This window comes from Rhinolophus ferrumequinum, chromosome 26 (assembly GCF_004115265.2).
Source record: "Rhinolophus ferrumequinum isolate MPI-CBG mRhiFer1 chromosome 26, mRhiFer1_v1.p, whole genome shotgun sequence".
Lineage (NCBI taxonomy): Eukaryota > Metazoa > Chordata > Mammalia > Chiroptera > Rhinolophidae > Rhinolophus > Rhinolophus ferrumequinum.
In genome coordinates this window covers 8,303,647-8,317,945 of record NC_046309.1, presented here as the reverse complement: position 1 = coordinate 8,317,945, position 14,299 = coordinate 8,303,647, and the positions used below count along the sequence as shown (strand labels likewise).

General features: G+C 41.7%; 1 protein-coding gene across 2 annotated transcripts in view; it reads left to right on the top strand.

Annotated features, from left to right (window-relative positions):
- MGAM (maltase-glucoamylase) overlaps positions 1-14,299 on the top strand; it is a 69,233-nt gene continuing 54,934 nt past the window's right edge. Inside the window, exons 1-3 of one of the 2 annotated variants that reach the window (XM_033098674.1) lie at positions 1-120; positions 8,370-8,496; positions 10,734-10,822. In XM_033098674.1, the coding sequence (XP_032954565.1) occupies positions 8,370-8,496; positions 10,734-10,822 (216 nt within the window). In that variant the 5' untranslated portion in view covers positions 1-120. Of the gene's footprint in view, positions 121-8,369; positions 8,497-10,733; positions 10,823-14,299 lie in introns of those variants that run through there. The other variant, XM_033098673.1, reaches the window with a different exon arrangement.

Below are 14,299 nucleotides of genomic sequence, written 5' to 3'. Positions count from 1 at the left end.
ATTGACATGAACACAGTGGCCAGTGACCACAGCTGAGGTTGCTTTCTGTGGACTGTGCCCCTTTGCCTTGATTGCTAGGTCATCCTTCCGAGAGAGCAGGCGCTGCAGTGGGAGGATGAGGTACGTGTGCAAATTCGTGCTCACTATGGCGGTAGATGTGTGTTTGCAAGTGTGTGTGGACTTGGGTTGATCTCTTTTAGTCAAAATGCCCTTGTTAATTTGTTAAACAGAAATACAGATCAAGAAGAAATCACAAAATTACACAAACACACACATAAAACAAAATTCAACTCAATTAACTTTTTTGTGTGGTATATGTGTGTGTGTGTGTGTGTGGTGTGTGTGTGTATGTTCTCTGGACCAAGGCTGAATCTGTAAGTCCTATTGTAGTTAAACCTCTGTGCTTGTGTGTGTCTGTGTGTGTGGTGTGATGAATGATTTAATATTCAGGGTGAGGGAGCTGGCAGAAACGCTTTCTGATTCAGGAGACAAGGTGTGGGAAGTGAGAGAAAGGAGTTGAAATGTGGGAGTTAGGTTTGAGCATTTGGGGACGTTCCTTCTACAAGGAGGAGTGCTAATTAGATAATCTTTCATAGTCAGGAAACTGAGAAATCTATTACTATCCCTGTGAGTTTTGTGCCTTTATTGATCAAATAAAGATTTCCTATAGGGTGTGTGAGTGAAGTATTGGGATATGTGCATGTGTTGGCAGTGGGTGTGAGAGATTTCTTGTGGAGTCTGGAAGGAGGGTGTGAAGTGAAAGAGACAATCTGGACCGGCAGTCATGTGTGAAATAGAATGGCAGTGCCAAGGGGAAGAGGGCAAGGTGATGGATTGTTGCTGACCCCTCTCCGGTAAAACTTAATTAAAAAGGGTTGAGTCCTCACTAGTCTTTAGAGCTTTGCTAGACACACGTGGGCACTTCTGACCGGCCAATGAGATGGGAAGGAAGAGTTACTACTGGAGAAAGAGGGAGGCGAAGATCAATGCCGTGGGGCTCACTAGGACAGGCCTACCGGTGGGCTCCTGATACAGGGTCTGAACTAAAGGGACCTCTTGATGTCCGAGCTGTCTATTGCTTTGGTGTCATGTGTCAGTGGGTGTATGTTTGGTGGGCAGAAGGGAGTGAGAGGGAGGGGGTCTTTGGTTTGTTGTGCTGGGTCGGGCCAAAGTGCTCTCCAGAACTGAATGAAGTGGAAGGACATTCTGTCCCACACTCCCCTTTTAAGATAGCTCATCATTATTCCACTCACACTTACACAAGAAGCCAATGATGTCTTATTGCTGTTCTCTCACAAGTGAGTTTCGATGAGCTAATAAAGTTCCTTTACATACTGCTCCATAAGCATGGAATATTAATGAATATATGGGCTTGGAAGAATAGAATTTTCATGTAAAACTTGTTCAGCAGGTAGCTTCTGCATGTGATGACGAAGATAAGCCTTTGCAAGCCCCGGTGCTGGGGTCACGGTAGGTCATAACTGTCTTCTAGAGATGATTCTCTTTGTGGTTCAGATGGAGAAACTGAGGACCAGAGGGCTTAAGCAGTTTTTCCAAGGTCACACAACTGAATAAGATCAGAGCTGGCTTTTAGATCTCTGCACTTGGGATGTGACCAGACTTGAAAAGAAAAGGCCATTCGCTTCTTTTTTCTCTTCCTATTCTCTAAGTAGCTAGGAGACAATGGGCCAACCCAATACATTTTGCCCAGGATTTCTGAAGAATGTCCAGGACTTGCTGGGGTCTTCTTTTCAAGTTATTGTCAGTCTCTGTAAAACTGGCCCTCTTTTTTCCACTAGATCTCTTGCCTTGTATTATCAAAGGATTTTTAAAAGAAAGGCTTAGCTCGCCATATGCAAATCAGACAGTGGCTGTAATTCAGAAAAGATGAGAGATGATTATGCAATTTTACCAAATGAATTTAGATGGCCATTTCAAGAATTTGGGCTCCCATCTGGTTTATCTATCTACTACTTACCTAAATAATTATACCAGTACCAGGAAAACTAGTCTTGGCAATGATTTATGTAAACATTTTAATTCAAGAGGGAAAAAAATCACTATTGGAGTCTACACAATTTATGTACAATAATAATTTGCACCTTTTGGTGAGATTTTTTTCTGACCAGCCTAATTAAAATGGCAACGCTCATCCACATATTCCTCACCCCACCCCCACTTTATTTTTCTCTGTAGCCCTTATCACAGTCTAATTTATTGTATATTTATTTTGTTTCTTGTCTCTTTTTCTACACACAAGAACGTAAGTCCCATGAAGGCAAGAATTTTTATCTTTTTTGTTTGCTGTATAACTAGTTCCTGGAAGGATACTTGGCACATTGTAAGAGCTTAATAAATAATGGATGAGTGAATAAACAAACTGTCATCAGATCTCCCATTCATTCAAAGATATAATGTTCACTCGATGAATAAACATGAGAAATGTGTAGTATCAGCACCTCATCCTCCTTGGTCTCACGGAGAATGTAAAACAGTGCTTGGGGCCATAAGCTTAAAGTGAATTGACTACTATAGATGCTTGTGAATCTACTTTTAAATCCCCCACGCACGACAGAGACTGAAATATTGCAGATTTTTTGTTTTCTTTCCATACTCCTTGTAACTCCACGGTTATCTTTGGAAGGACACAGCCACCTCCATGTATCTTATTGAAACTTTATTATTCATGACTATGTAAGTTTTCTGCCTCTGATTCATGGTGTGGAGGTTGGCATTGGATTCAGATTGCCTGGGGTGAAGCCTGGCGCTGAGGTCTGGACGTTGTCAATCTAGCCTCTCTCCTGCTCAATTAGCTTGTTTGTAAAGGGAGAAGAATAACAGTCCTTACCTGTAAGCTGGTTGTGAGGACTAAAGGAAATAATGCATGTGAGTGCTTAGTCTCAGACCAGGCTCATTTTAAGTACTTGGTTAATGAACCAGACATTATGCGATAAAACTATATCTCACAAAAAGCCTAACCTGGTGTCCAGTATGGGGCAGTATGGTAGAGAACACAGAGTAATGGTGGAAAGTTCTGGCTGGGAGTCTAAGAGCAGGTGTTCAAATTGTGACTTCATTCCTTATCAGCTGTGTGACATTAGACAGGTTATTTGGCCTTGCTGAAGCTTAGTTTCCTCATCTGAAAGTGGGGCTAGTAGCAGGAACTAACTTGGGGCTCTTATGAGGGTTGCATGCGACCAGTTATACAACCTCTTAGCACATTCACTCAATCATCGCTAGCTATTTTTATCATTATTATTAAAACTGCACAATTTGTATTTGTCCTATGAACTAGAATATTCAAAGATGGATTACAGACTGCCAAGTAGCAGTTTTTTAAAACATTTTTTTTCTTTGAAAACCAATTAATGCTATTGTGGGGACAGAGCCAGGAGTGCAGTTTCCAGGCTCTCGGCCTCATGTGGAAAGGTGCTGGCTCGGGTAGTAGATGGCCATCAACTGTGATTGGATGGCCATCAGCTGTGGCTAGTTGGCCGTCAGCTGTAACCAGTGAGCCATTGGCCACTAATATAACTGCTGTAGATAGCTAGCAAGCGCGGAGTGTAGAGAGGCGGGGAGTGCACTTAGCACAGAGGATTGCAGTTAGCAAGTGAGGTTGGTTGGCAGAGAAGCAGACGTCGGGTTACGGATCGTGTGGCTCCTGCTTCCTGTGTCTCCAACCCAGCCGCCAGCGAGACTATAGTGGTATGACTCCCCTACCTATGGCTCTGTGGGTGTTCCTTTTTGGCCTCACCATATCTTTGTGTTCTTATGTGGGGAGCGGGACCAGGAACCCCACATGACATCCTGCATGACAGCTATTTAAATTACTTCTGATTCTATTTGCCCTTTGCCACTTTTCTTGATCTTAATTTTGCCTGAATTGCATTCCTAATTGAGATTGTAGCTTTCACCATCAAGATCCATGTAATTCAGGAAGGAAGGTCAATCAGAAAATGCTGATGAAGGCTTTTATTTTTCCTTAAGGCTTAAGGAAATGTTTCTCTTCCATAGCTTGAAAATAATTATTATTGTTCCATAGAGCAGGTTTGAGTATATATTTGAGTATATGATGCAAATGGACTTTTGATAAGAAGCAAATAGATTCTTTTAAAATGCAAATGATATATTATTCAAAAGTCATATTTATCCATGTGTATTAATTATCTGTTGCTGCATAACAAATTAACCCCAAAATTTATTACCTTGAAACAATAGACATTTCTTATCTCACAGTTTCTGTGGTTTAGGAATATGGGAGCAGCTCAGCTGGGTGATTCTGGTTCAGGGTCTCTTCATGAGGTTGCAGTCAAGATGTCGCCTGGGCTGCTGTCTTGTGAAGGCTTGTCCAGGGCTGGCAGATCACGTCTGAGACACGTCACTCACATGGTTGTTGGCTAACGGCCTCAGTTTCTTGCTGTCTGTTGGACCTTTCTATAGGCCTGCTTGAGTGTCATTATGACAGGGTAGCTGGCTTCTCTAAGAAGTGACCCAAGAAAAGGAGCAAGGAAGTGATCCAAGAGAAAGAGGAAGGAAGAAGCTGTAATGCCTTTTATAACCTAGTCTTGGCAATCACACACCATCCCCTCTGCTGTATTCTGTTTGTTACATGTGACTCCCTAAGTCTAGCCCACTCTCCAGGAGTGAGGGATGGCAAGGGTTAAAGGTAATGTGATTTACAAGGCAGCCTGGCAGAAGACGAGTGGAGGGGTTGGTGCAGGAAGACCTTGAATCGGCAAGACTGCTGCTCATGGCTCCTCCTGTTTCTTCCTGGCTTTCTGCACCCGTATCTCAGATAACACATGAGTCACCTGGCACGTGGAGTCATAAAGCACTTAGCAGATAAGAGTATCAGAACAGGTTCATAAGTGCTGTACTTGTGTCCACAGATAATGCATTCTCCCACGAAACATGAAAGACAGATGTGCCCCTACCAAGGAGGCTGTGAGGTCATAAGGAGACTCCCTAAGGTAGAAGTCAGGACCACTGATTGTCCCAGTGACTTGTCCCGAATTCTGGGCAGGGTCATTAGGCCCCATAGCACCTCAGTCCGTTCCTCTATACCATGGAGACATTAGCCTGGCTATTCTTCTATCTCAGTCTTGTTGAGAATATAGAATGCAATTAGTGTCGGATATCACTAGCCTCTGTAAACAGGGAGTTTCCAGGGTTCTCAGATTGTTGCTAAGCCAGTGGCACGAGATGTCAAGTTATCCCTCGCAAAGGTAGTAAACGTTATCTTTAAAAAATGCTGTTGGAATTTGGCCCAAGTGACCAAAGGATATGTCTTAGTTAATGTTTGAGAGAGCATACAGGATGTTGACTTGTAAGGGACAGTAGTGGCGTCAGAGGAAAGAGGGGCTAAAGGCAGTGATGTCTGGGGAAACCATGGAAGGGGAAGATGTGAGTAATGTTACTTGCTACCAATGGAGGGCCGTGCCACCACTCAGTCCAGAATCAGACTTGTCCCTAACAAAAGACGAAGTCCTGAAATAAAGGCGCTGAGGGAGTCTGGAACGGACTGCATGTGAGGCACAGTCCTCACTTGAGTTTGTGCGTGGTGCTTAACTCAGTGTCAGGAACAAACCTTCAGTGTGGTCTGTGCTTTCCTGGCCAATGACTAAGGGAGTTTGTGCAGAGGCCTGCGTGACTCTGACAATCCCGGTGGTCCCTGTGTTAATAGCTGTCAGTTCTTCCTCTCTTAAAGCCCAGTTTCTGTGTCGACCACAGGAGTCAGGAATACTTAGGAATGTGGCACTTTATTTCTTGACTTGAACCGTTGCTACATTTCTATGCTCCATATGGACACGAGTGGTATGAAAGTTCAGCGCCCTGGGCAGTCTAGTTGACCTCAGCTTTCCCTGTGACTTCCCATACCGTGGAGAGGTTGAGTGAGCGTGCACGACTTTGCCTAATCTTTCCTCACCGATGAGAAGACACTTTAAAGCCCAACTTATGGTGGATCTTTGAATATAATGTTTTGAGGTTTTGAACTTCATGAATCTTTCTTTAAGACCCAGTCTTTGACTCAAAATGCTGCCTAAATTTAAATCCCAACCAGATGAGCTTCATGTGTTCCATTTCCGTGTTCTGTGCTTCAAGAGCACACAGGATTCCCAATGCATTGCAGAGATTCTATAGTTTGTTTGGCAGGGAGCACAGGAGTGGGGATCACAGGATGTTCCATCAGGTTCTATGGAGGGAGAACCCTGCCTGGTTGGAAAGTTCTGTGGCAGGAGGTCCCGAAAGTTCGATGGATCCAGGAGGCACACATTCAATCCCAAGGCAGCTTATGGTAGTCAGCTGATATGTTTCAAGTCCTTCATCATCAGGAATGCAGTACCTTGAATCAACTCTGATGGAGGAGGTAAGGAAAGAAACAACTTGTTAGGAGAACGAGAGCAGGTTGGAAGAAGGTGGCAGGAATAGGTTGAGGCAAGTTGTTGAAGACTGAAGATGGGGTAGGCTCCAGAGTATGCCATGCATGTGGTGCCCACCCAGATCTCTAGTGCCAGGGTAGATGTAGCAGCCAAAGAAAACCACATTCACCTGGATGGACAATTTGGGTGCTAGTCCCTGACTACGGATAGACTTTGAGCAAGGCACCTCACCTATAAAATGAAGAGGCTACGCTAACCACTGGTTCCACTTTTATTTTTTAACTTCATGGACACAACGTCTTAATATTTTTGCTTAATGAAACATGTTCATTATAACTTGTAAGCCTATGATAGGTTTACCATTTCTGAAACATGGTTGTGTATCCGAATCATCCATGGAGCTTTAGAAAGAGGTCAGATATCCAGACCTCAACCGTAGAGATTCTGACTAAGTAGGTTGGGGCAAGGGGTACGTGCTGAACATCTAATTTAAACTTCTGACAGAGTCTTATCATCCTTACCCAGGATTCATGACAAGTCTAACAGAGGTGCATGTGTCATCTCTGTATGTCTGTGAAAGTGAAAATACTCAAGGACTCCTTGGGGACTCCAAAGGTAGCCACTGGTCAAGATAATCCGTAAGGTCTCTTCAGTTCTAGAATTCTAGGTTAAATGTCACTGGCTGTCCTCCAAATTATGGTTTCTAAATACTCTTCCCACTAAAAAGAACATCCTCAGATGTGTTTGGCTGGTGACTGGGGACAGGAAATATACATGGGTGAGCCTAGGTTACTGTGTTATACCAGAAAGCAAAGAAACTGTCAGAGGCTACTGGGAACCAACTTGGAGGATCTCCCATTGGGTAAAGACGAGACAACATGAGCATTAATAGTAAATAATTAATAATAATTATTATTGTTATATCAAAGGATTAATGCAGATAACGTGTTGAAATCTGTGTGTTTGTAAAGATCTTGGGCAAAAAGCTATCTTGGTGGTCCCCCTTTGGAGGACGCTAAGGAAGAAGTCCTGATTTTGCAAACCAGTAAATAAAGAGAAACATTTATCCTGCCTTTCCTATATAAACTGTACCTTTGTGAACCAAATGCTAGATGAGGGCAATTTCTCTCTACAGGAATATTGCATCCAATAAATGAAGAATTATAGAATTACAGCATCGCTATGTCACAACTCCTAATGAAATAATGGATCTAAGAAATGCTCACCAATGGTTGCTAACATGAAAAGGGGAGAATCTGCGGGATTTTACGTGTCTCCTACTGGAAAATGCTAGATGCTATGCCATTTATGCACCATTCTTGAAAACAAACAAACAAACAAAAACAAAAAAAACTGTACCTTGTCAAAACTCTAGATCTAATAATTTACAGGAAACACAAAAGGTAGAGAAACATGTTAGCATGCAGGGGATACAATCGATAAAATACAAATTGTGGGGAAATCGACAGACCAAACCGCACTGACTGAAAAAGACTTAGAGACATGCCAAATATAACATATAAATCTTACTTGCATCCTTATGAGAGTAGAACAAAGAAACTCTAAAAACTATCAGACAATGATGGAAATTTCAACCTTGACTAGCGATATTTGATGAGTAAGGAATTGTTCTTAAAATATTTTAGGTGTGACGATATTATTTTGCTTGTCTTCTGTGAATTTTTTTTATTTTTCAATGAAATATACTTCAACATTTTCAGACGAAAAGATCAGAAATATGAGATTTGCTTCAAAATAATGCAAGATTAGGGAGAAAAGTGAGTAGGAATAACAACAAGATGAGATTGGCCAGGAGTTGATAATTTTTTGTTCTAGATGATGGGTATGTGGAATTTGCTGTGTTATTTATTCTATTTGGTATACATTTGAGCTTTTCCATTAAAAAATATACTAACTATATATTAAATAAATGTAGAAGACTTAAAATCATTTTCAAATCGACAATTAATTGTTCCCTCTTTTTTATAGATGGCAAGAAAGAAGCTGAAAGATTTCACTAGTTTGGAGCTTATGCTCAGTGCTCTTCTGCTGGGTGTATTTATCATCACTATTCCTCTCTTTGTGCTTTCAGCCAAAGAGTCTTTGGAATCAAAAGGTAACAAGGACCTCTGGTATTCTCCCTCCACAGATTGCTCTTACCAGAGCCAAAACCTCATCATCCATGGCAGGGAGGGGATGCTTCCTATTCTTTGCTGTGAGTGTGTGTGTGTAGGTTTTATGTGTGTTGGACACACCTAACTAAAACTGGCAGCTTGGTAGGTATCCATTGTAGGCCTAAATTCTGACACTTCATTTCCCAACTCGCACAGTGCACGGTTCCACGATTTACACACTACGTGTTGGCCACATTTTATCGACTACTCCTAGTTTTGTTAACAATAATAATGAACAATACCCTTATATAAAAGGCAATCACATAAACATGTAATCAATTAAAGTATTTTAGGCCAAGGTTTGGTTCTTTAAAAACATAACAACTACCAGAGTTATTTTATTAAAAGTTCATCGAACTGTTTTATTCTAAAAAAGGGGCTGGATCGTGCTCAGTTATCCATGATTTCTTATCTGCTTCACCTCGAAACAGCCTCCTAGACGAACCAGACAATGAAGGTTCTTCTAGAGGAAACCTTCTTTGTCTTCATTCCCAGTTCCAGCAATTCTACTGTTGTGGGAAGTTAGATTAAATAATGTCAAAGTTTGTTCAAGTCTTATAATTCTGTGATTCTGAAGACGGAAACTGAAATCCTTGTGCAGAAACTGCTGCAAATAGGGAGTTCTTTTAATCCACCACTTTTGAATTAGAAACTCTAGAAGCCTCACTGTTTTGTCTGAATGTTATTAATTTATTGCTGAGTGCCTTAAAGAAATCTCACTTCCTTATATTAGGATGCAATAAATGAATCTTTTCAATTTTATTGATTTTTTAATCTGAATCAATGTCCTTGGGCAGATTCTAGCTGCCAATTTCTAAACTGGTGGTATTAATCTAAAAAAAAAAAAAAAAGACCTTTCTAAGTGAGATTCCAAAAGCGTTTATTTCATATCAATTAGAATAGCTACTCCTGGAATCACTGATTCAGGTAGAAGTCCAATAATGTTCTGATTAGGAGACAAAGGCAGTGGGTATTTATGAGAAAGGGAAGGGGAACAATTACATTTATAGAAGGAAGGCATTTTTACTGATGCAGGTACCATAGCGATTTTAATTTTAAACAATGTTTTCCATTTTCAGTCATCAGTCCAGTAGTCATAACTGTCCTCTGTTACCTTTGCAAACATTGCCAGGGGGACACGATGTTTCTTTAGACCCAGCCCAGAGGTGATTTTGTCCTGTTTTAACATTCCAAAGATTTGAGGCATAAGGCGTGCAAGGCAGGTCCTCGGGCTCCATTTTAAAGTGGCTCCATTTATTATTATTGTTGTTGACAGTGGGTCCCCTTTACATTTGTTTGTGATATGAGGCTTTCTATTTCCATAAGAATGTCGCCACTCAGAAATGTTCCTTGTTGAGGGACCGCCCCTTGCCTGAGCAAGTGAAATTGAGGTTCCTATGATTAGCGGGGTGACATTCAAGACAACAACAGACTATGTACACGTTCCGTGTGTAAACCTGTCATGAACCAGTTGCTGGGGGGGAAGGAAAGGCCCAGAGTGGAGTCTGCAGACTTTGCTGGAAAGGGGCAGACTCTCGATACTTCAGATTTTGTGGGCCATACGGTCTCTGTCATAAATTCCACCAGTGGAGCGCAAAAGCGGCTGTGGACAATACATGAAAACCTGTGTGTGGCTCTGTCCCACCAATACCGTGTTTCTCCGAAAATAAGACCGGGTCTTCTATTAAGGTTTGCTCCAAAAGACGCATGAGGGCTTAGGTTCAGGGGATGTCATCCTGAAAAATCATGCTAGGGCCTCTTTTCCAGTTAGGTCTTGTTTTCGGGGAAACACGGTACTTTATTTAAAAATCAAGCTGTGACCTGTTTTGGTCCATGGGCCACAGTTTGCTGACCCCTAGACTAGAGAAGGTAGCCTTGGTGTCTGCCTTGGTGAGCTTCCATCTATTGGTGGGGTCATACTCCTGTCTGCACTGTTAGAGGGCAGGGCCTTGGTGGCAGAAGGAGACGATGCAGGATATATAGAGGTAAAGAAATACAGTCAGTGAGAACGAAGTGAGGTTGATACAGTGAGCGCATAGATTTCAGGGACGTCAGAGTGAAGCCCGGTCGGTAGTGGAATTCATATGATCACAGGTATGGAGACTATGGAGATTATTGAATGCCCGTGACATGAAAAGTGTGTGATGGTTGTTTTATGTTTGCTTTTGGGACAATCCAGATCTGGGGACCATTCCTGATGCCACTGAGTGCCCAGTGCTAAATGAATCAGAGCGGATAAACTGCATCCCTGACCAGCCGCCTACAAAGGTTTGAGTTATGGAACTTGCTTTTCATTGAAGAGTTTATGCTATTGGATGGTTGTTTGTTTTTGTTTTCTGTTTGAAACTCCTAGAGAGTTGTTGTCATTGCAGCTATTGGAGACTCCGGTAAAGTAATTCTGTACCCATGCTTGTATGACGGTACAGCTTTGCGAGAGGAAGGGCTGGAACATTCTTTCGGGCTGACAGATTTGGCAATTAAAAGTGTGGGCTACCCAGTTAAATTTGAGTTTCAGTTTTTAGTGTAAGTATGTCCCATGCAAGACTTGGGACTTACACAAAAAATGGATTTGTCGTCTATCTGGCAACACTACTTGGTTATTAGTTCTCTGACTCTGTTATTACCTCTGTTTCTTGCCCTCTCTCTGTCTCTCTCTGTCCTTTTACAATTCCAAAAGGTTATCTAGGATCGAAAATACATGCGTAAAACATTATTTAAAATAAGGACAAAGTTTCAAGAGCCCAGCTTGGAAAGAAGAAGGTAATAAATACCAGATTAAAGATAGTGCAGGCATCTGGTGTTTACTTTAGGGCACTGTTTCTTGCTCCTCAGCTGAAGTCCAGCTGAATATTACGATTATAAAATACATTGCACTGACTGTATCCGTCACTTGCCACACTGAGAGTGAATGAAAACAAAATGCCGCAGCCTTCTGAGTGAAGTGCACTGACGGCAATGGGAGACGTGTGTCTGACACACGAAGTATGCTTGCTGCAGCGGACACGTGCGCACCTGACACTCTCTCCCTTCCTCTGAGTCATCCTGTTGTTACTAGGCTGGACTCATCTACGATGTGCTTAAGCATTGCTGTTTTGGTTTGTCTAAAGATCCTAATGCCAAAAGACGTTTTCTTTTCTATTTTTCTCGCTCACACTTCTAGAGGCAAGAAGTCCAAAAGCAAGGGGTTGGCAGGGTTGGTTGCTTGTGAGGGCGCTGAGGAAGAATCTGTTCCAGGCCTCTCTCCTAGCTTCTGGTGATGTCTGGCAGTCCTTGGTGTTCTTTGGCTTATAGCTGCATGTCTCTAAGCTCTGCCTCCATCTTCACGTGGCATTCTCTCTCTCTCTCTCTCGCTCTCTCTCTCTCTCTCTTTTTCTTTCTCCCCCCCCCCATTTTTAAAGGATACCAGTCTTGTTGGATTAAGGGCCCATCCTGCTCCAGTATGATCTTAACTAATTACATTTGCAACAATCCTGTTTCCAAATAAGTGATTTCAAGACAGAAGAGATAACATAGACTAAATGACAGAAGAGGACCTCGTGGGGCACATACATGACATTGAATGGTCCCAAATGGCCAAAATCTAGGGTGGGTGCCAGAGAGAAGAAGGTGATGTGTAGGCCTGTAATGTCAATTGGAGCCTGCTGGTAGTCAGCCATTAATAGGCTGCTTTGTCAATCGATAGGAAAGGGAAGCTGTGGCCTAGCTAGGTCGTACCCAGACAGGATGTTTGGCACACTGGGTTTGCAGCAAGCTGATCCACACCCATTTACTGCCCCTGCCGTAGTGTGCTAGCAAACCAGTTGCTCGGAAGCCCACCTAGAGGACTAATGCATCCTAAGTCTGTTTCTTCCCTCTGTTATGTTAAGAAGCATTGGGTTTGAAGGAGAATAGGACTTGGGTCGAGTGCGCTTTATTAGGTCTTAAACAATGTCTTCAGGGTCTGGTTTCCATCTCTGAGTTCAGTTCAGTCCTTCTCTTTCTGTTGGTGCCTGTATATATCTACGATGTAGAAAGTAAAATGTCTTTATTTGTTGTCTACTTTTCCTATCACTTACCGAGGGAGCTCTCTTTAAATATATGCCATTATGTCTACTATCTTTTTCAATTTTACCTTTTGATTCTTTAAAAATTTCTGTAAATATTTTGATTCTTTATTATTAGTTGCATGTCAAGGTTGAGATGTCATATCTTCCTTGTGAATTGAAACTTTTATCATCATGTAGTGACTCGATGTCTCCTTAATAATGAATTTTTACTTAAGGTCTATTTGTCTGATGTTACTATAGATAGTGACACTAGCCTTTGGTTAGCATTCTTCTCACATGTCTGTTTTACCCCCTTCTACTCTTAGTGCTTTTGTGAGCTTAAATTTCAGGTGTGCCTCCAATAAGTAACTTTAGCTGAATTTATTTCTTTATCTTTTACATTAGTAGGTAGAACATGGGCTGATTGACATGATAGATTTTTTTTCTACGGTCTCATTTTGTATTTTCCATTTGTTCTGTTTTTTTATGTACTGCTTCCTACCCCCACCCTCATATATATATTTTCTTTCCTTAAGTTTTAAATTTTCTCTTAAATTTTAATTCTGATGTCCAACAAGCAGGGGCATTTTTGTGTCTTGGGCTTACTTCTTTTTGTGTGCCTTCAGTTCAGGTTGTCACCATGTTTTATAGCTTTTTTCTACAGGTGTTGTCCTTGGTTTTACATATTGTTCCCTCTCTTGTTTACGTGTGCTGTGCTCTGCTCCTCTTCCCACTGCTGTTCATAACTGCTTAGCTGCACGACGGGAACTGGTATATTCGACTTGGTCAACACAGACTATTCTCTTTTCTCACTGCTTTGGACACTCTTTGGTCTTTGCCCTTTCTAGTTCAATGAAGAAATTACCAAGCTCTGGGGAGTATACCAAAACCATTTTGTTTAACACCCTTTTCATCACTTCTCTCTTTTCCTGTCACACTGAAGTTTCATCTGAGTGGGTTTTGAAAGGAAACAGTAAAAACTACTGATTGAAGTTGAGTTCACAGTAACACCTGATCCCACAGCAATAAAAACCACAGAGGGACATACTCGTGGTTTTTCCATCCTTAATATTGGCTGTTAACATAAAAATTACTATTTGATTCAATTTAATTGTTCCTATATCCAAGTCATAACCTCCTGAAAACGTGCTCAGCAGATACTTAACCCAGACTCGAGAAAAAAGGCAATGGATAGCAAGAGAAGGAATTTGGGTCGCAGCCTCCTCACTAGCTAACTATGTAACCTCTGTGACTCTTTCCCTCTGGGGACCTCAGGTTCTTCACCTGTTAAGTAATGTAGTGGGATATTAGTTATCTATTGCTATGTGACAAATTATCCCAAGACTCGATGGCTTACAACAAACATTATTTTCTCAGTGTTATTTTGGTCGGAAGTCTGGCCTTTGTTTAGTGGGGTGCTTTTGGCTCAGAGTCTTTCAGAAGACTGCAGTCATGGTATCTGCTGGGATTGTGGGGTGACCCTGTTCAAGCTCATCCATGTGACTGTAGGCAGGATTTGGCACCTCAGGCTTGTTGGAGTGAGGACCTCAGTTCCTTGTTTGCTGGGGAACGTTGGCCAGGGACGTCCCTCAGTTCCTTGGCATGTGTGTGTGTGTGTGTGTGTATATATATATATATATATATATACACAGACATATATATATATACATGACATATATATATATATACAGAGGATGCCAAAAAAATGTATACACATTTT